A 22809-nucleotide genomic window follows, 5' to 3' on the forward strand; every position below is an offset into this window, starting at 1 on the left:
GCGGCATGCTACCAGTGTTAAAGACTGCGATGGAGCTCCGTATGCCACGGCAAACTGGCTGACACTGACGGCGGCGGTGCACAAATGCTGCGCAGCTAGCGCCATTCGACGGCCAACACCGCGGTTCCTGGTGTGTCCGCTGTGCCGTGCGTGTGATCATTGCTTGTACAGCCCTCTCGCAGTGTCCGGAGCAAGTATGGTGGGACTGACACACCGGTGTCAATGTGTTCTTTTTTCCATTTCCAGGAGTGTAATTCCCATCCCTCTCAACTGCCTTATGCCATCTTGAAACCAGCGCCTGCATACCTGCACGGTAAAATTTTGGACCAACCTGTTGGAACCACTGTTTGGCAGCATGCACAAGGGAGTCATCATCTTCAAACCTTGTTCCACGAAGAGAGTCTTACAGTTTCCCAATGAGATGATAGTCAGACGGAGCCAGGTCTGGACTGTAAGGCGGGTGTTTCAGTGTTGTCCATCTGAGTTTTGTGATCGCTTCCATGGCTTTCTGACTGACATGTGGCCCTGCATTGTTGTGCAACAGCAAAACATCCTGCTTTTGCCGATGTGGTCGAACACAACTCAGTCGAGCTTGAAGTTTCTTCAGTGTCGTCACATATGCATCAGAATTTATGGTGGTTCCACTTGGCATCATGTCCACAAGCAAGAGTCCTTCGGAATCGAAAAACACCATTGCCATAACTTTTCCAGCAGAAGGTGTGATTTTGAATTTTTTTCTTGGGTGAATTTGCATGATGCCACTCCATTAGGTTGCCTCTTCGTCTCTGGTGAAAAATGATGGAGCCATGTTTCATCACTTGTCACGATTCTTCCAAGAAATTCATCTCCACCATTCTCGTACTGTTCCAAAAGTTCGATGCATACCGTTTTTCTTGTTTCTTTGTGAGCCACTGTCAACATCCTGGGAACCCCGCTGGCACAAACCTTTTTTTGAAGGCAACGCTTTCAGTATTCTGCAAACACTTCCTTCCCCTTCCCCAACGTAGCGTGACAATTCGTTCACTGTGATGCGTCTGTCAGCAGTCACCGTTAACTCTCTGCATTTTGTCTGGAGTGTGTGCAGTACGAGGCGTGCTGCTGCAAGGACAATCCTCAATATTGCCGTGCCCGCTTTCATCACCGACTAACTGTACTGCGATCGACAGCAGCATCTCCATACACATTTTTCAGCCTATTGTGGATGTTTCCCACTGTCTGGTTTTCACAGCACAGGAATTCTGTGGCAGCACGTTGCTTCTGACGACCGTCAAGTGCAGCAGCCATCTTGAAGACATGCTGTGACGACGCCACTCACGGGAACAGGTTGAACTAAGTTTGAAAACAAGCGGGAATGATGTATCTACACACTGTAAAACTTCCACACATGCAGAATGAAAACTGTATTTTTACAAAAATAGTGTGTATTTCTTTTGGAGTGACCCTCGTATACCATCCACTGCTAGTGCTGCCACCTGTCGTCTGTGAGTGGTTACTGCTAATGACGTCGAATATAGGCGATGCTCACATTAATGTGACTGGGCCGTGTATAAAGGTAAAGTCCATAAGCAGAAAATCAGGAGCGATCTGGCTATGACGTCATATTTACGACGGCTGGGGTGCGAGATATTAACACCAAGGGCTACGAGCGCAAAAGAGTCGACGCGACCCGGACGGCAGAGGGTGGTATTCCTTTGTTAGCTGCCGGCACTCCTATTCCGGCTGCGAGGTGTTTACTTGTGCTGGGCAAATACTCGGAAGTGGAGGGGAGCCTCTCATTCACAGTGCAGCATTGCGTCGCACTTTGATACATTTTATGGTTTCTACTTTTAAACATTTGTCGTGCGTGAGCACCAAGTGCAAAGAGTAGGGAAAGCAGAATACACTTGCTTATACCTGTATATTTTTCTAAGTTTTGTTACTTACTCAAGTTTGACAACGCATGTAATGAACGTTTTGTTCACCGAATGCTGCCCGTAACCAATAGGTATGAACCGCATGCCTTTTAACCATACTTCCCTTTACCAAAGTAAACGAAGTAAATATTCCAGAATTCTAATCAAGAACAGCTGCCAACGTAACTTCGATGTGGATATTCTTCAGTTCAGACTGTGGCTGGCTCTGAGCACTATGGGACTTAACTGCTACGGTCATCAGTCCCCTAGAACTTAGAACTACTTAAACCTAACTAACCTAAGGACAGCACACAACACCCAGCCATCACGAGGCAGAGAAAATCCCTGACCCCGCCGGGAATCGAACCCGGGAACCCGGGCGTGGGAAGCGAGAACGCTACCGCACGACCACGAGATGCGGGCAGTTCGGACTGTATATCGTCAAATGTGGTGAATAAAAACATTTTTCAACTTCGAAAGAAAAAAACTGATAATTTTAAAAAGAAATACGAAAATCAGAATTATATGGGATCTTGTATCTAACTTTAACCTCATAATTAGGTTTGAAACCAAGCTTGTGGCTTATGATATAAAAAATAACGGAGTGTTCCTATTCACACCACAGAGAGGAGTGAATAAAAACATCAATGTTAAGCTTACTATTGTTTTCTGTTTATTGGTCTCTGGGGTGAATAAGAACATTTCAAAATCTGTTTTGGATCTAGGAGAATAAGAAACAAAAATTATCTGGTTCAAGAAAGATTTTATTCAAATCAGAACCAAAAATATTGCTTGGAATGTGGTTTCTTTAATCTATCTTAAAATAAAAATTATTGTATCTCCAGTTACTTTATTGTAACACTGTACTGATGAACTTGGTTTCCTTGCTAATACGTTAAGTAACTGACATCATTTTCCACTTCTCGCAGCGTAGTGAATAAATTTTATTTGCGGGGCTGCATGTCCGAAATTTGATGGACTAACAGACATCAAGTTAAAAAGTGATTTCTTTGAATCTAGAAGTCGTACCACACACAAGTAACTAAGGGCTTTCGAACAACACCTTTGACTAAAAACTGACTCCTCATCTGCTACAATAAATGCTTTTAACAGCCCTTATTTTTTTAAAAAAAAAAAAAAAAAACATTTTTCCTTCTAAGTAACAAATTTTATAAGCATGGAGTCTAAATGACTGCTTACTTTTTTCATACACTTTAATCACAAAAAATGGCTCTGAGCACTATGGGACTTAACATCTATGGTCATCAGTCCCTACAACTTAGAACTACTTAAACCTAACTAACCTAAGGACAGCACACAACACCCAGTCATCACGAGGCAGAGAAAATCCCTGACCCCACCGGGAATCTAACCCGGGAACCCTGGCGTGGGACTTTAATCACAGCGTAATCTGAGTTGATAATAGAACCATGTGGTTCTCACTTACGTCAGATTCTTGGTGTTCTTCTGAACAAACACTGACGATTACTGTTTCTATTCACCCTGTAAATTCCGAAAATACAACCATACATTTTCAATCAGTCGAAACATAAGTTAGATTAAAGGATACTTTAAAACGCAACTTTCACTTAATGGAGCGGAACTGCAAACTTTCTTAACATGAATTTAAATTAGAACAACACAACTTAGCCTGTCAATGAAACGTAAAGTTCGAAGTAAGCAAGTTCAGCATCACACCCGAGGTTTGTCATACAGTGAACAAAACTTCACTTGATAGTGTAATCAACTTTGAAATTCGTAGTTTCCGTCATAGACTGGTTCACTGTCAATCTAGACAAACAAGTCATTGAATGACATTCCTATTTGCCTTCCGACACGACAGTACAGAAATTTTTAGGAAGTCTCGTTTCTGTCCATCTCATTGTTTCAATTCACCTCATTTTACGGCACCAATTAGGCTCCTTTCGAAGTATGCTGATGTAATAGCTCCATATGTAGCATTCATGACCAATATACACGAAAGAAAACAGAAGCAGTCCGTTGAATTACAGACCCTTATCACTCACGTCGATCTGTAGTAGGAATTTGAAACATATTCTGTTTTCGAACGTTACGCAGTACCTCGAAGAAAACGATCTATTTGTACATAGATTTGTACATAGATTACACCGCTCTTGCGAAACGCAACTGGTTCCTTATGATGTGTGCTACCAACAGGGAATCGGAAACTGATTCCATATTTCTAAGGTTCCAGGAGGGTTTTTGACACCGTTCCTCAAAAGCGGCATCTACTAAAATTGCATGCCTACAGAGTATCGTCGCAGTTGTGCGACTGGATTCAAAAATGGTTCAAATAGCTCTGAGCACTATGGGACTGAACATCTGAGGTCATCAGTCCCCTATAACTTAGAACTAAAACCTAACTAACCTAAGAACCTCACACACATCCATGCCCGAAGCAGGATTCGAACCTGCGACCGTAGCAGTCGCGCGGTTCTGGACTGAAGCGCCTAGAACCGCTCGGTCACACGGCCGGTTGCGACTGTATTCTTGAGTTCCTGTCAGGAAGGTCACAGTTCGTAGGAACTGACGGAAAGTCTTCGAAATAAGCAGATGATATGTGTCGTTCCCCAAGGAAGTGTTATAGGCCGTCTGCTGTTCCTCATCTGTATAAACGATTTAGGGGAGAATCTAATCAGTCCCCTTAGACTGTTCGCAGAGATGATGGAGTCATTTAACGTCCAGTAAAGTAATCAGAAGATCAAAACAACTGCAAGATGATTAAGTCAAGATATCTGTATGATACAAAAAGAGGCACTTGACTCTAAATAATAAAAAAAAATGTGAGTTCTTCCACACGAGTACTAAAACGATTCCGTTAAATTTCGGTTACGCGATAAACCATTCGAATTTAAAGGCTTTAAGTTCAACTAAATATATCGGGGTCACAATTACGAAGAACCAAAAAAATTGGAACGATCACATAGAAAATGATGCGGGGGAAGCGAACCAGTGATTACCTTTTATTGGCAGAACAGTTAGAAGATGCAACAGGTTTACTATAGAGACTTCCTACACTACGCTTTTCAGTCCTGTTCTGGTGAATAGCTGCGCAGTACGGGATCCTTACCAGGTAGGATCGACGAACGATATCGAAAATTTTCAAATATGGGCAGTTCGTTTTACGTCACCGATATGATATGCGAGGTAGGGTGGCCATCATTAAAACAAAGGCGGTACTCGTTGTGAGGGAATCTTTTCATGAAATTTCAATCACTTTCTCCACCGAATGTAATAATATTTGATTGACTCCCACCTTCATAGGGAGTAATTGTTGAATCCTGCATATTCGTCGAATATATGGGTCTAGGAAACCTGCCTACTCGGATCGTTAGACAACATCCAAATAAATCGTATTAATGAGTTGTATTACGAAATGAACAATGACGGTACTTAACTTTGACAATAACACAGAAGTGTCGCAAACAAAGGACGACATGGAAATAAGAAATCTGTTCAGTATATACAGTTGCTAAGTGGCTGGTCTTGAAGTGCGTAATCCTCATGCTGCTGTAGAAGTGGGCCACGACCAGTCTGGAGCGGTGCTTGTATTCTCTTCACATCTTCATATAGAGGCCGCGACTGTCGCGTTGTCCTAGAGAGGGGTCGGTCAGCGTGCAATTGGCTGACGTCTTCTTCACAGCGCTTCTGCTCTCTCGTTTCCGACTGCCGTTCCGGCGCTTGACTTCACGCCGCAACAGAAATGACTTTCATAATAAAATAAATCAGAGCTTGCGCAGAAGGGTTGAAATTTTCGTTTTTCCCACCGCTATTTGAGAGTGGAATTTTAGAGAAATTCTCTGAAAGTACGAGTAGTTGGATGAGAAATGTCTTAGCGCCATACATCGCCCGTGTACACGGTCCAGTCACATTAACGTGACCATCGCGTGCAATAACCACCCACAGACGGCAGATGGCAGAACTAGCAGTGAAGGGTATATGAAGCGTTTCGGAGAATGCTGAAAACAGTGCTGTCGTCCTCGTAATGTGGTACAAAGCAATTTTTTTGACGTCCAATAGGATATGATCATTGACTTTCGGGGCAGGGGTGGAACCATTTCCGAAACGGCTAAGTTTGTGAACTGCTCTTGTGTCGCCTTGGTTAAAGTATACCGTGCATGACAAATGACGCTATGCAAAACTGTCACTGAAGCGGCTGTGGTGCACCACGCGCCATAGATGACAGGGGTGTACGACGGCTGAGCAGGCGTGCGAATAGACGTGCAACTGTTGAGCAACGGACCCCCCAGATGAATGCAACTGTTGGGCTAAGGACTCCCCAGATGAACCAAGGGGCTGCCAACACCGTCCCCTCTACGACACTTCAGTGAAAATTGCTGCGTATGGGAACAGGCGCCTGGTTCGCATCCAAGTTGACTGCTGTCCATCAGCGACGAAGGATGTAATTCGAACGTCAGTACTGCAACTGGAAGTCCACTGAGTACCGACAAGCGGCCTTATCACATGATTCACGATTTATGCTCAGCCAGACAGATGGCCGTTGGCGTGTACTCCACGAAATGTCTGAAAGCAAACACCCTGCAACAATCATTTGGAGGGTCCAGATTGGCGGACAAAAATTATGTTTTGATCAATTTTGGCCAAAATTTGACTGAGAAAGTGTTCTCGTTACTTATTTTCAGTCAGCAGTTCCAGGAACTTGTATCACTCCTTCCTCTAAATCGAATTGTTCCCGGAGAGCAATTGCCTCGTTCTTCTTGGCGAGAAAAACAGTGGCCAGCGGAATACGGTAATCTTATCCTGGTGCTTTTCGTACCAGCCTGCGAGATGTCAGAAAGGCTGCATTGTCCTGCGGGTAGATGCTGTCATGCAGAGGAAAAACAACAGGCCGCGGTGGCCGAGCAGCGGTTCTAGGAGCTTCAGTCCGGAACCGCGCGACTGCTACGGTCGCAGGTTCGAATCCTGCCTCGGGCATGGATGTGTGTGATGTCCTTAGGTTAGTTAGGTTTAAATAGTTCTAAGTTCTAGGGGACTGATGACCTCAGCTGTTAAGTCCCATAGTGCTCAGAGCCATTTGAACCATTTTTTGAAAAACAAATCGCATGGTGAGGTGGGCATGCTTCCCAAGGATAAATGCATGTTTGTGTTGATCCATTGTGCCTTCCAGAACGACAAGGTCACACGGGGAATGCCTCTAATCTGGACCCCCGGACGATTGTTGCAGGGTGTTTGCTTTCAGACATTGCGTGGAGTACATGCCAACGGCCATCTGTCCAGCTGAGCATAAATCGTGATTCATGTGATAAGGCCGCCTGTCGGTACTCAGTGGACTTCCTGTCGCAGTACAGACGTGCAAATTCCGTCCTTCGTCGCCGATGAACAGCAGTTAAACATTTAACATAAGACTATACCCGTTAAAGAGTAGGCTATGACAGAATTCTAATTTTTTAAATTCGGTCACTAATTGTATGAAATAATGAAAATTAAATTTTTCGTCCTCTGGAAGCAGTTAGATAGGCAACCTGCAGACGGTGTGGTGCACCGTGCACGTAGCTGGCTGTCTAGTAATATACAGGGTGATCAAAAAGCCAGTATAAATTTGAAAACTTAATAAACCACGGAATAATGTAGATAGAGAGGTAAAAATTGACACGCAGGCTTGGAATGACATGGGTTTTTATTAGAACAAAAAAACAAAAAAGTTCACAAAATGTCCGACAGATGGCGCTGGACAACAAAACGACGTAACTGCTACCGTGACGGGTGAGAGGTACGCTGATATGTTACAGAATCGCATCATCCCCAGCCTGCCTGATAAACACCTGCTGGAACGTACGATGTTTATGCAGGATGGCGCTCCACCCCATATTGCTAGATGCGTGAAAGATCTCTTGCGCACTTCGTTTGGCGAGGAATGTGTGCTCAGCCGCCACTTTCGTCATCCTTGGCCTCCCAGGTCGCCAGACCTCAGTCCGTGCGATTATTGGCTTTGAGGTTACCTAAAGTCGCAAGTGTATCGTGATCGACCGACATCTCTAGGGTTGCTGAAAGACAACATCCGACGCCAATGCCTCACCATAATTCCGAACATGTTTTACAGTGCTGTTCACAACATTATTCCTCGACTACAGCTATTGTTGAGGAATGATGGTGGAGATATTGAGCATTTCCTGTAAAGAACATCATCTTTGCTTTCTCTTACTTTGTTATGATAATTATTGCTATTGTGATTAGATGGAGCGCCATCTGTCGGACATTTTTTGAACTTTTATATATTTTTGGTTCTAATAAAACCCCATGTCATTCCAAGCATGTGTGTCAATTTTTACCTCTCTATCTACATTATTCTGTGATTTATTCAGTTTTCAAATTTATACTGACTTTTTGATCACCCGGTAGATTCCTAAGTTGTTCACCAGCTTATTGCCGTCTTTGAGCCCTATAGTCAACTGTGTTCTATTGACGATTTTGTAAGTAAAAGAACAGTTCATACAGAACTAGAAATATTGCAGGTGTTGGCTTTCATCTTCAGGCGAGCTCCTTTCAGCTTCAACTGGTGTTGACATAATACATAAAGCAGCTTCTCGACAAAGTATTGTGAGACTGCGTTACACCGCCCCTCGACGTGACTCCAGCTCCGTTGGAGGTTTGCGCCGTCCGCAGCACTACCATTCCCGGCCAGCACAGGTGTGAATGGTGCGCTAAGAGAATTGTGCAACCAGGCCGTGTTTCGCCTCGCCTGCCCCTCTGTCTCTCGCTGCGGCTGGTGCCTGGTGGGGCGCTGGGCAGGCGTTGTCCGTGCTTTGGCGCGCCTTCGCCGTCGCCTTCGCTTCAGTGCCACGGAAGCCGCCGACGGGAGCCGAGCGGAGCCATGCATGGCGCGACCGTGCTGCCGCCTGGTGCCGGCCGCGGCGGCAGCAGCCGTCTACGCTCTGGTGAGGACTGCCGTCACGTGTCATGTTTTGCTTCCTCCAAACTGTAAGCTGTTGTTCTTCTCTAGCAGTGCAGTGTCAACGTCCGCGGTCCGTTGAACTGATAGTTCACGTTCTCCTAACTGCATTCATTTTTCGCTAACGACGTTCACATAAACGCCATGCAGTTGCATCTCCAAATTGCACTGTTCATTATGACGTGCTGTAAGGCTGTTACAATATTAGTTTCTTAGTTAATGACAGGGACTTCTGCTGCGATAACCTCGAAACCAGTAATGTCAGTGCTCAATTCTCGTCCATTAACGAAGCCTTAACGACCTTGTCAAATGTACCACTTGTACACGACGTTCTTTCGTATCTCTGACATCTGTAAGAACTATCAGATTTTCTTGACAGTGTTCAAGAATGACCTGGAAGAATCAATATGCAAGGGGACTTGAAAAAGTAAGTTCACATTATTGAGACAAGCCAGGTAACTTTTACTGAACGCTGTATTACACTTAAAACTGACACAGCTACATGACGCCATTGCCAACATTGCCACCAGTCTATGTAAACAACTGTTCGAACATTCTATCAATTGTTTGATTCGCTGGTCCCAGCGGAGGTTACAGTCCTCCCTCGGGCATGGGTGTGTGTGTGTGTGTGTTTGTCCTTAGGATAATTTAGGTTAAGTAGTGTGTAAGCTTAGGGACAGATGACCTTAGCAGTTAAGTCCCATAAGATTTCACACACATTTTTTGAATTGTTCGATTCCTCGACGATAGATTTCCGCTCCTTGGTCACGGAGTCATTCGGCAACCTCTTTGTGAACGTCCTCATCGTTCGAAAATCTCTTTCTTTAAATGTTCCTTCAGATTACTAAAAAGACGGAAATGGGATGGTGCAAGATCTGGACTTTCCGATAACCGTCACTCACGTTTGTTGTCGCGCTGACCAATTTGTTAGCGTCAAATGGTTCAAACGGCTCTAAGCACAATGGGAATTAACATCTGAGGTCATCAGTCCCCTAAGACTTAGAACTACTTAAACCTAACTAACATAAGGACATCACACACATCCATGCCCGAGGCAGGATTCGAACCTGCGACCGCAGCAGTGCGGTTCCGCACTGAAGCGCGTAGAACCGCTCGGTCACAGCGGCCGGCTGTTAGTGTCATTTCACTGCGGATAGACGGGAGATATCAATTACTCCATATACCGCCAGAATTTTACAGCGAATCTGTATGTAAATAAGAAGTTTTGCTCCCAGGAATCATACTGTTCCGCGTACTACAACACTGGAGTACGTTTCCAGTTGCAGCACCACTCCACTCGCTCTATGGCGCACCTGTTATCCTTAACGCAACTGGTCTCTCCAGGAAACCCGGAACATGTACTCACCTCTGACATTGTGCCAATCTTGTTGCGCTATGGTCTTAGCTACCTTACTTTGTAAAGTCCCTAGCTAGTAGAATATAGCCGTCCGAGTTGGCCGAGCGGTTCTAGGCGCTACAGTCTGGAACCGCGTGATCGCTACGGTTGCAGTTTCGAATCCTGCCTCGGGCATGGATGTGTGTGATGTCCTTAGGTTAGTTAGGTTTAAGTAGTTCTAAGTTCTCGGGGACTGATGACCTCAGAAGTTAAGTCCCATAGTGCTCAGAGCCATTTGAGCCATTTTTGAGTAGATTATACTTTCGCGTTTTCCAACTAATTTCCCCCCAAAAAATTATTTTTAGTTGTGAATCTTGAAATTTTTCCAGCCTCCTGAATAACAGATGATGTTCAGGGATTGCAGGATACTATCAAGCACCATATTTCATCTGACCACCGTCCAGACAGTATCCGGTGTACTCTCGTGAGCATTCTATAGCTCACCAAGAAGACGTCTGGCAGGTAGCCAGATGAAATATCGTGCATTGTAGTAACCTGCAGTCCAAGAACATAATCGATTATTGCTTTGTAATGTAGTAGTTTCAATTAATAATAGTGGAAGCTTGAAGCGTGGAATCCGAATAAATATTTTCCGCAGATTGCGAATTGATTTGCGGATGTATTTTTTAATCCGTGCAGAATGGCTTAAGAATTCGACAACTTCATCGCGCGTTATGATGCTTTCAAACCATATGCAGAATCAATGTAAGGAATTTCAATTTAAAGCAGTGAATTGTGGTGCGCTCCGAACGTCGATAAATGCAGCATATCAGCAGAAGAAGTCGAACTATCCTATCACAAGATTAGCAATATCTATGTTGTATCTCTCACATTATTTAAAGTTCAATTGTAAATCTGATGAGGAGACTTTAGATGCAACGAGAAAAATAAATCAGCTTGAGGAGAGGACACAGTGAATGCACAACAGTACGATGTGTTAGACACAACTTGGACAACTTGCAGGATCATGATGTGATTTACTCTGAGTACTGCCGGAATATTTGGGGGACTTATGAAGGCAAACGTAATCAGATCCCCGAAATGGACTCAAAAGCACACTTTAGATATTGTATCCAGTCGGGTTTGCCCACACATGAGTGCTACCGAGGTAACGCTAGTTGTAATTGCTGTGTGAAAAATGGCGCTTAGGTAACACTGTTGTATAAATTTAAAGAGCCACTGTTTTAGGTGAACTGTGAACCGATTTGTTTGCGTGAATTGCATTTTTCGTGTAACAAGCATGGTATCTAAAATAGAGATATGGAGAGATCAGAGATGTGAAGAAGTTAGCTACTTAGAAGAATATGAAGAACTATGAACAGAAATGAAGAGACTTTGAAGAAATTGGCTAACCAGTAAGTCGTCTGGATGTAGTGCGAAAAGTGATGGTCGTATGATACTTCCTTGAGGTACACCGGAAGTTATTTTTACGCCTGAAGATTTTCCCCGTTAAGAATTATAAGCTGTGTTCTGTTTGCTAGTACTCTTCAGTCCCATCAGAGAGCTTATCTGATATTCCATAAGCTCGTACTTTATTGATTATGCGACAGTGTGGGGCACTATTGAACACCCTGTGGAAGTCAAGAAACACGATATCAACTTGGGTGTTGGCGTCTACTGCCGAGTCTCGTGTGCGGGAAGGGCGACTTGGGTTTCACGCAATCACTGTTTGCGGGACCCATGATTCTTACAGAGGAGATTTTTGGTCTGCAAACATATAACAATACACTAACACGCATAAGACGTGTTTTGAAATCCCACAAAAGACAGACGTCAGCGACATTTATTCGAGGTGACGGAGGCAAGAAATATACCATTAACACTGGACGCAAATATACAGATGGAGAGTTGAACATATTTCTTCATATATGAACGGATGGAAGCGCCTAAACAGACAAACAAAAATAAACCCAAAAACCAGGCAATAGGCCCCGTAACGTATCGGACATGTTTGTATTTGCGTTACGAGTAGTGTTAATAGTAGACTCTTCGTGTATTGTGCATCTTAAACACAGGGTGAGAATAAAGTCCGGGAACACTTTCAATTATTTATTGCACAAGAACTAAACATTGTACAGACGTCATACACATTGCACTTTGAAGAGAAACTCTGGAATTTTTTTTTTTTACAAACATTTGATATGCGAACCATGAGTGACCGGCAGACGTCAATACGGTAATCGAATTCTTGCCATACCCGTCCCAACATGGCATCGTCGACTGTGGCAGTCGCTTCCCACATTCTCTCCCAGAGCTGTGCTATATCACGTGGTAGAGGCGCTGCATACACATCTTTAATGTGTCCCCACAGAAAAAGTCACATGGAGTGAGATCTGGTGATCGGGTAGGCCATTACCTGAAACAGCTGTCTCCTTCTGTAGTACGGCCGATACATCGACGCGGTAGCTCCGTGTTCAGGTACCCACGAACTTCACGATGAAAATGGGACAGAGCACCATCCTGCTGAAAGATGAACGGAGAGTCCGATTGCATTTGATGCATCAGCCATTGCTGCAACATGTCCAGGTAGGAATATCCAGTGACAGTGCTCTCGGCGAAGAAGAATGGCCCGTACAGTTTTCGACGTGACAAGGCACAAAAAACATTTACTTTCGGGAATCACGCTCAAATTCAATGCATTCGTGTGGATGCTTTGCACCCCAGATTCGATAGCTGTAGCACACTTGTATTTTGTCGAACTCCAACACACAGAAAGCTCGCTCCGCACCAGAAATCGCCTTGTTTGCGACTAGCGCTGACTATCAGCAAATTGCCAAACTACGCTATGGCGATATACATGAAAAAAAGCTTTCAGGGTTTCTCTTCAAAATTCAATATGTATGATATCTGTACAATGTTTGGTTTTTGTGCAACAAATAATTGAAAGTGTTCCCGGACTTCACGTACACCCTGTATAACAGAGACACCATTTGACCCAATTGTGCACGGTATAAGCTTCAGATGCCTTCATGTAGGTGAGATACGATCCGCCATCCGCGGTGAATATGCATCAAAGCGTCATTGCAAGGCATCGGCGATGGCTCCCAGATACAGGAAACGTTCGTTGCAAGGGACTAATAAGGCCAACCAAGAATAAACACACCAAAACAGGACCAAAATCTGACTATATTTCACTACAAACATTGTCTGGAATGTAGAAGGAGCTGCATTTCCATGACATACTGCATGTCTCAAGCTGAGTGCAGTTGCTCTTTATGCTAGGTGCCTGGCACTGCGTATTCCTATTTAAGATTACCAACATGGACCTATTTCTAGTGGAATCAGTGACATCAAGATTGTATCATGAATGAGTGAAGAGGTGTAGTCTTCAGAAATGAATCCACCCCATTTTGCGGGATGGTTCTTGCATCACATTCATCTGGAGCGAACCATAACAATCACCGAAACATCGTGGAAAGAGATTGCAGATTAAGATCAGAGCATACGGAATAGTTCCTCAGATACTTTACTGGTTCGAAGACTTGATGACTGATAGAATCCAGTAGGTTTCCGGGACAGTCAGTATTCACCAGAGACGAAGATGAAGATAATGTCTTGTAATCACCAGGTTAAATCTGTATCAGCACTCCTGTTCTCCAGGTGGATAAATGATTCGTTGGATTGGATGGGCAGCAATCTTGATTGTTGGCTGATGACGCTGTCGTCTATTGGAAAATGGCATCGTTCAGCGACCGTACGAGGATTCGGGATCACTTGGATAGAATTTCAATTCGGTGCTTTGAATGACAGCTTGCTTGAAATGTGGTCAAATGAAAATGAATGGGGGTGAGTAGAGAAAACATTCGTGTAATGTTCGAACACAGTAGTAATGGTATACCGCTTGTCTCCGTCACGACTAAATATAGCTAACGTTGATCTTTTGTAGAATTTTGAAACACTTTTTTTGCTTACGTTTTATGGCATGTTAGGAGACCTAAAATATACCCAGTAGGAATCAACATGGATTCCGCAAACAAACATCGTGTGAAGTTCAGCTCGCCCTGCGCCCCACGAGACTCCTCACGAGGATCCCACACTGTCGCATGACATCTACATCCACATCTACGTGGTTACATTACTTCTCTACCATTCCACTCTCGAATGGCGCGTGGGAAAAAGGTACACCTAAATCTTTCCGTTCGAGCTCTGATTTCTCTTATTTTATTATGATGATCATTTCTCCCTACGTAAGTGGGTGTCAAAAAATATTTTTGCATTCGGAAGAGAAAGTTGGTGATTGAAATTTCGAAAATAGATCTCGCCTCAAAGAATACCACCTTTGTTTTAGTGACTGCCACCCCAACTCGCGTATCTTATCAGTGACACTCTCACTCCTATTGCGCAATAACACGAAACGAGCTGCCCTTCTTTGCACTTTTTCGATGTCCTCCGTCAATCCCACCTGGTAAGGATCCCACACCGCGCAGCAATATTCCAGCAGAGGACGGACAAGTGTAATGTAGGCTGTCTCTTCAGTGGGCTTGTCGCATCTTCTAAGTGTTCTGCCAACAAAGCGCAGTCTTTGTTTCGCCTTCCCCACAATATTATGTATGGGGTCTTTCCAATTTAAGTTGCTCGTAATTGTAATTCCTAGGTATTTAGTCGAATTGACAGCCCTTAGATTTGTCCGATTTATAGTATACCCAAAATTTATCGGATTTCTTTTAGTACCCATGTGGATGGCCTCGCACTTTTCTTTGTTTAGTGTCAATTACCACCTTTCGCACCATACAGAAATTCTCTCTAGATCATTTTGTAATAGGAACTGATCGCGGTTCTAGGCGCTACAGTCTGGAACCGCGCGACCGCTACGGTCGCAGTTTCGAATCCTGCCTCGGGCATGGCTGTGTGTGATGTTCTTAGGTTAGTTAGGTTTAAGTAGTTCTAAGTTCTAGGGGACTGATGACCAAAGAAGTTGAGTCCCATAGTGCTCAGAGCCATTTGAACCATTTGAACTGATCGTCTGATGATTTTACTAGACGGCAAATTAGAGCGTAAACTGCAAACAGTCTAAGGGAGCTGCTCAGATTATCACCTAGATCATTTATGTAAATCAGTAACAGCAGAGGGCCAATGACACTACCCTACGGAACGCCAGATATCACTTCTGTTCTACTCAATGATTTACTGAAGAATCCAGTCACACAACTGAGACGATACTCCATATGCACGCAGTTTGATTAATAGTCGCTTGTGAGGAACGGTATCAAAAGCCTTCTGGAAATCTAGGAATATGGAATCGATCTGAGATCCCTTGTCAACAGTACTCGTTACTTCATGGGAATAAAGATGGTTGGTTGTTTTAGGGAAGGAGACCAGACAGCCAGGTCATCGGTCTCATCGGATTAGGGAAGGACAGGGAAGGAAGTCGGCCGTGCCCTTTGAAAGGAACCATCCCGGCATTTGCCTGGAGCGATTTAGGGAAATCACGGAAAACCTAAACCAGGATGGCCGGACGCGGGAATAAAGAGCTAGCTGCGTTGCACAAGAACGATATTTTCTGAATCCGTCTTGGTTATGTATCAATAACTCATTTTCTTCATGGTGATTCATAATGTTCGAGTACAATATATGCTCTAAAATCCTTCTGCAAATTGAGGTCTGTGATATGAGTCTGTAATTCAATGGGTTACTCCTATTTCCTTTCTTGAATATTGGTGTGACCTGTGCTACTTTCGTCATGGACTGTGCGGCTGGTCCCGGCGGAGGTTCGAGTCCTCCCTCGGGCATGGCTGTGCGTGTTTGTCCTTGGGATAATTTAGATTCAGCAGTGTGTAAGCTTAGGGACTGATGGCCTTAGCAGTTAAGTCCCATAATATTTCACACACAGTTGAACATTTTTTTTGTACTACTTTCCAGTCTCTGGGAACAGACCTTTCGTCAAGTGAGCGGTTGTGTAAGAATGCTAAGAAAGGCGCTATTGTGTCTGCATACTCTGAAAGGATCCTGTTTGGTACACCATCTGGACCGGAAGACTTGCCTTTTTTAAGTGATTTGAGTTGTTCCGCAACACCTAAGATATCTACTTTTATGTCACTCATGCTAAAAGCTGTTCTGGTTTCGAATTCTGGAATATTTACTTCGTCTTCTTTCGTGAAGGAATTACAGAAAACTGTATTTAGTAATTCCTCTTTAGTGGCACCATCATCGGTAACATTTCCATCGCTATCGCGCAGCTGCGATATTGACTGTTTTTTGCCACTGATGTACTTTACATACGACCAGAATCTCTTTGGGTTTTCTACCTTATTTTGAGACAATGTATCATTGTGGAAACTATTAAAAGCATCTCGCATTGATGTCCGCACTAAATTTCGAGCTTGCGTGAAACTTAGCCAGTCTTGGGGACCAGTAAAGTACGAACGTGAGGAATACCATATCAGCTTTGTGATGGGATTGAAGAGTCCCAGCAAACAGAGCAACGCGTATCATTTTTCACAAAAAATCTTCAGGCGTACAAGTAACTTGGGGTGCACCTCAAGGAAGTGTTATACTATCACTACCTTTCACACCAAATCCAAACGACCCAGCGGTTACCGACGGAAGACTTTGGTGACGCTGTTATATACAGAAAAGCCCCTACGCTAGAAAATTGTAGCGAAAGGCAGGAATTGCTACAGAGGATCGACGCTTAGTGCAGGAATTGCCAGTTGACCCTCAGCATAAACAGATGTGACGTATTGTGCATAAATACGCGGAAAGACACATTACCGTATGGTTACACGACTACAGAACTATCGCTGGAGGAAGTTACATCCATTACACGTCTGGGATTATGCGTACGGAACTGTATAAAGTGACGCTAGTCGCAGTTAAGTCAGATGACGGACTGAGATTCAGTGGAAGAATCCTCAGAAAGTGTTGTGGAATGGAGGAAGCAGCTCACAAAACTTTCGTTCGACGAATAATAGACTGTTACTCGTCAGTTTGGGATCCATACCAGATAGAATTGGTACAGGAAACAGAGAAGATCCAAAGAAGAGAAGCGGGTTTGTTCACTGGTCCATTTAGTAAGAGCGGAAGTATGACGGAAATACTCAGCCATCTTCAGTGGCACACGCTACAAGAGAGCATATATCACGGATTGGTTAACTGTTACAATTCCAAGAACTCGAATTAGCAGAGTATTTTACAAATACAGGGCTTTCAAAAAGAAGGAACGGAATTCAAAGATTTATTGCTTCCGAACTACAAAAGATAGAAATACAATTTCAACGTTCCTGGGAGGAGAAAAGTTCACATTTTTATGCATTCAATGTTGCGGATGAATCCCTCGAACCAAGGTAGGCCTGAGTTAGTGTGTGCATCCACCCCGTGTTATGTCCGGAACGGCGTCTAGATGTGAATCCACAATGCGCATCGTCCGTGACAGGGTTCGAAGGTGGATCCACTAGCGAGAGGATTGGGTCAGGTTTATTGGAGCCATCCACGACACACACATGGACACAGACATACAGAAAATAGAGCAATGGCAATGCATCTGTAGAACATTTGGTTGTGAGTGACTGGGAGCATTCGAGTACTGTGCTGTACTATACCGTTCGTCTAATGTGCTGTTCTATCCTGTACATAAGCATAATAATCGCGAAAGACTGACTCCATCCTTCCAGCGGACATCTAGCATACAAAATAGCTGGAGTGGAATGATCATGTGTCGTCATCGTGGATCTTGAAGAGTATAAAAGGGAGCGCGATAGGCGCGCCAGGACACCTTGGTTTGTTGCTAATACTGGAGAATCTAGACAATATTGTTTACGAAAGATCGGTAATATAACTTGCATCGGAGATGTTATGGATGAATTTAAATGTGCTTACATCCCGTAGACAATTGTTTTGCGAAGAGTTTTTCTCTGTTTGCGAGGCTGTAGGACTGTCGAAAATAACGTACAATTGGTTAAAATAGAGACGTCACGATTGGTAATATGCTTGCGTAGTCTCTCTAGGTATGTGTCTACAGCTGTCAGCGGCGGACGGTTGCTGTTCGAATGCATAACTTGATAATTGTTCGTCAATACATTACGCTTCCGGGGGTGCGCACTCTGTAAGTACAGAGAAGGGAAACTCTCAAGTTCCACCATCCTAAGTACAGTCGACATACTGTCAACTAACAAATAACTTATTACTAGGATAAAAAATACCCGAAATGTACAGTTTGTAGATGTCCTGATAGGGTTGTGGGGACATATCAGATTTGGAAGGTATAAACTAAAGTACCAAAGCTCACTTGGTAAGCAATAAGAGCATATACTCATGGGGAAAAAATATGAGCAGCAGCACAAATCAACTCTGTACACATGTCAACTCCCTGTTGCAGATCCCTTCACGGCAGAGTAGAAGTTAAATGAACATGTATAACTGTGCCATGCTTTGAGATTCCATCAAGTGCATCGCTACACGAGCCTGCAGAATTTAATGAATTTAATGAATCCCTCGAACCAAAGTAGGCCTGAGTTAGTGTGTGCATCCACCCCGTGTTATGTGCTGTACTATACCGTTCGGCTAATGTGCTGTTCTGTTCAAATGGCATTAAGCACTAAGGGAATTAATATCTGAGGTCACCTGATGTGTCGTAGCAGTTCACGGATTTGTTTCCATACTTCGAGTTTCCATTCTGCACCACTCGTGTTACTTTACATTTCATAATCTTCCTATCCAAACAAATGCCTGTCGATCATCAGGAAGAGGGGAATTCTTTGGATTTTTTAGTAGGCTGGTGTATAGGACAAGCAAATATCCTTGTATAAAATCAAACAACGCATGGATATGCCAGAGAATTATCGAAAAAACATGAAAGGTGACATAAAATCGGTATAAACCAAGGAAAACCTGGTATAATTACGACAAATTGATGGGGAATACGTAAAATTGAGGGAAATACGGCGAATTATGTAAAATCGCGAGAAACTTGCAAAATTACGTAAATTGATTGTGGATGCATAAATGAGAGAAAAAGTACCATGAAATGTGAGGAGCTGAGGTTGGTTGAGGTACCCAGACACTCGAGACCGAGAAAACCTTAAACATTATGCTCTGTCTGCACTCAGTCTTAACCCTCCCCCCCAGTAAACTACGTGGGTTTTCGTAACATACTTTAATAAAAGCGATATAAGTATTACACAGAGGCGCTATATTAAAGCAGACGAAACATATGTATCCCAATCCAGAACTGTGTTCTCATGCAGACGAATATAGATGTTACTGAATCACGGCTGGTTCGCACAAGCAATACTATTCCTTAACTATTAAGGAGAAGAATCAATACATTTGTCAGACTTAAGCCATTCCTTAGAATGTTGTGTAGGAGAGTAGACCGATGCCACATATATCACCTTTAATAGTGTTAGGAGGGTGTACTCGAGAGACATGGTGTTGGGTCGAAATTCCTGTATTATCCTACACATGAGCGAAACTACGTAACATCAGACCAGGGCTTATGTGTGCAAGAGGAATGCTGCCAGAGCCATAGTGATGCTACTGTAAACAGCAATAAGAAAATGGTTCAAATGGATCTAAGCACTAAGGGAATTAATATCTGAGGTCATCAGTCCCCTAGACTTAGAACTACTTAAACCTAACTAACATAAGGACATCACACACATCCATGGCCGAGGCAGGATTAGAACCTGCGACCGTAGCAGCAGCTCGGTTCCGGAATGGAGCCCCTAGAACCGCTAGGCCACCGCGGCCTGCAGTAATAAGACTCTGCATCTGCTTTGGCTATTGATTGTGGTGCTTACTCCCTCATAAGAACTTGCTGGTTCTCCACGTGCATTTTCGTGCAGCAGGGCGTGAGTGGTAACACAGTGTATCAACCATCGAAAATATTCGTGCCCTTTTCTCCTCGCTCTTTTTGCTAGTGAGCCATAATCGTATACCTCAAAACCGCTATTACTAATAATAATAAGCGCGACTGATGCGGGAAGTGTGATTGAGGGTACATACGTTTCGAGCTTAAAAAGACCTATAAAATCCATTAATTTTCTAAGAGATAGAACAGTAGTCACCTGCCTTCGTTCTAGTTGGTTCATAGGCAGCTCCAGCAGCGGATATACACTGACGATGCCTTCCTAGGACACCAGAATAGTGTAGATGGAAGTAATTTTATCATTTTAAAGTTTGTCACCATAGTAATTGGGGTAGGAAAGTTGCAGGTTGGTTGTAGGTCTGATGTTGGACTAATATGTTCTGTATTAGAGTATTAAGAGCGCTGCATTCCTCACTACTAACACTTCAGAAACCATATGGTTTTAACAATATAACCATTTTCAGGAGCAGAACCGTGCAGCCATAGGAGTTTGTGTTTATGCTCTGTGGTCATTTCTCTCGCTCCGATACGTTCTTGGTACTGATTCCAGACACTGGAATAATATTTCAGAATTGATAGCACAGTTGATTTATGTGAAATGTTTCAATCTCCATCCATCTGGAGCTCCATCATGTATGAACCACACAGTTCTTCTGAACCGTCTGTTATATCACCGCAACACTCTCATGTCTACTGTGCACCAATAAGGGGCACTACCCTCCTCAAAATGCTCGCATCTGGGGAGAACTTGTACATTTGGATGCGTGCTGTGGGAAGGATTGGTGCGAAACAGTCTTCACTGAACAGCAGTTACAGAAACAGCTTGCTCTGTTCCTTCATAAAACGTGGAATATGGTGGGTATAGTAACCTCATACATATAGTCAGCTGCAGAGTAAACTGGCGATGGTGTTGCAGGGAGGTTTGGTCAATGACAATGGAGCGCGAGAATACTCTGTGACTTCCAGACACTCAGGGAAAGATCGCCAGTCATAATCGTAAATTGTGTACTATGATAGACGTGCTAGAAATATGTAAATAACCTAATTGCAATGGTATAGGATGCTTTCGGGTATACTTTCGTGTATATAACCGAAGGGACATACTGCACAGTCATCTATCTCTATTTGCAATCTAGTATATGGTACTTGCAAAGTAGTGGACGGGTGATTTAGCGATGATACAGAAACTGGGAAGCATTCTGCTGTGTCACTGGCTAGCACTGAAATTGTGGAACAACTGTCAAAATTGCTAAAATTGATCACACTATCAACTGTGTTGCTTGTTACAGTACACTGTCCCATATTGAGAGTGTCTTTCACACCCCATCAGTGCAGTTACACTGTTGGTTACCACATGATGATTGACTGACACCACTTGTTTGAGATGGAGAGAGGCTTGGTGGAAGCCTGGACATCTCCTACTTGTCACTATGGAGCATGGGATTAAATGTAGAGCTCATCACTTTCAAACAGTTGTTTGGAAGTATTTCTCAATTCTGAAGACTCGTCCTATTTCCATATGTTTCGTTGCCCTCCACATAAATTTTCGCCAATAATATAACAATACCTCTTTTTATTTCTACTACCTCATGAGTGTTGTGAAAAGCACCTTCCAGTGATAGTACACACCGGAACGCTAATCATGTACATGACTCCTAAATGAGTAAATAATGCTCTTCAAAATGGAATGCTGAGACATCAGCTACCCTATCACGATGGAAGATGAGACTAAGTGTATAGGTCATCACCTTCAGATAGCTATTTGTAAATGCTCTAGAATGCCATAAACTCTTCCAGTCTACATATGTTGTGATGTCTTCCACATTTTTTATTTCTACCGTCCTGTGTGTTGTGGGGGCAGCATAGTTTACACCATGTGATATTCGGCTCTCTGTGAGAGCCAGTGGATCGAAATATGTTAATGTGTGTACAAAGTTGTAGTCATATACTGCTTGGATGTGTTACAGCTGAAAAACAATGTATTAAATTGTGTATGAAAGAACAACACGGGATCCCTCTCTTGTGAATGATAATCTGTTGGACATTCTCTTTCTCTAGTACAGGTGACAACTTTACAGAGGTCTGTGCAGCTTCGATCAGTGGTCACCTGCTCCAATGGAGTGATACGTGATATGTAATATGCTCAGTGTCAACATTCATCTTCAAAATGGAATGCTGAGACATCTGCTACTCCATCACTATGGAAGATGAGGTTAACTGACTAGGTCACCATCTTCAGATAGCTATTTGTAAATGCTGTACAATGCCATAAACTCTTTCCATCTCCATATGTTGTGATGTCTTCCACATTTTTGTCAGTTAGAAACATCAGCTCTGTGTTTTATTTCTACCATCCTGTGTGTTGTGTTTTCGTTATAGTGGAAGAGAGGGATGTGGTAAAATCATATAGGAGATTCTGTTACAAGGAGTGGTAAAACTTGTTAAAGTCTGGACGCAACATAGTTTTTTATCTGCTCTGGATGTTACAAAATAATGATGAGTACTGCTCTCAAATGTACTACATGACTCGATAGATACCGATCTGCATCGGTATTTCATACGTCTGAAATGAAAGTAATGCCCTCATGCATGACAATTTGTTATTCGAACAGGCAGAATGCTCTGACTATACCAATTTTGCTTATACAACTAAACTCTGTCCTCTTGGATCATGACTGTTTTCATTATTATCATCACAACTGCTTGTTTAAAAATAGGTGTTACCACAAGTCCTGTGTTATTTCACGCTTCATAACTTCACATTATAAAGCAGACACCATTTGAA

General features: G+C 43.3%; 1 protein-coding gene across 3 annotated transcripts in view; it reads left to right on the forward strand.

The window, feature by feature from the left end:
* The first annotated feature begins 8725 nt into the window (after nucleotides 1–8725).
* LOC124711791 overlaps nucleotides 8726–22809 on the forward strand; it is a 141896-nt gene continuing 127812 nt past the window's right edge. For 2 of the 3 annotated variants that reach the window (XM_047242010.1, XM_047242011.1), the window contains exon 1: nucleotides 8726–8809. In XM_047242010.1, the coding sequence (XP_047097966.1) occupies nucleotides 8750–8809 (60 nt within the window). In that variant the 5' untranslated portion in view covers nucleotides 8726–8749. Of the gene's footprint in view, nucleotides 8810–9156; nucleotides 9251–22809 lie in introns of those variants that run through there. The other variant, XM_047242012.1, reaches the window with a different exon arrangement.

The sequence above is a fragment of the Schistocerca piceifrons genome, chromosome 8 (assembly GCF_021461385.2).
Source record: "Schistocerca piceifrons isolate TAMUIC-IGC-003096 chromosome 8, iqSchPice1.1, whole genome shotgun sequence".
Taxonomy (NCBI): Eukaryota; Metazoa; Arthropoda; class Insecta; order Orthoptera; family Acrididae; genus Schistocerca; species Schistocerca piceifrons.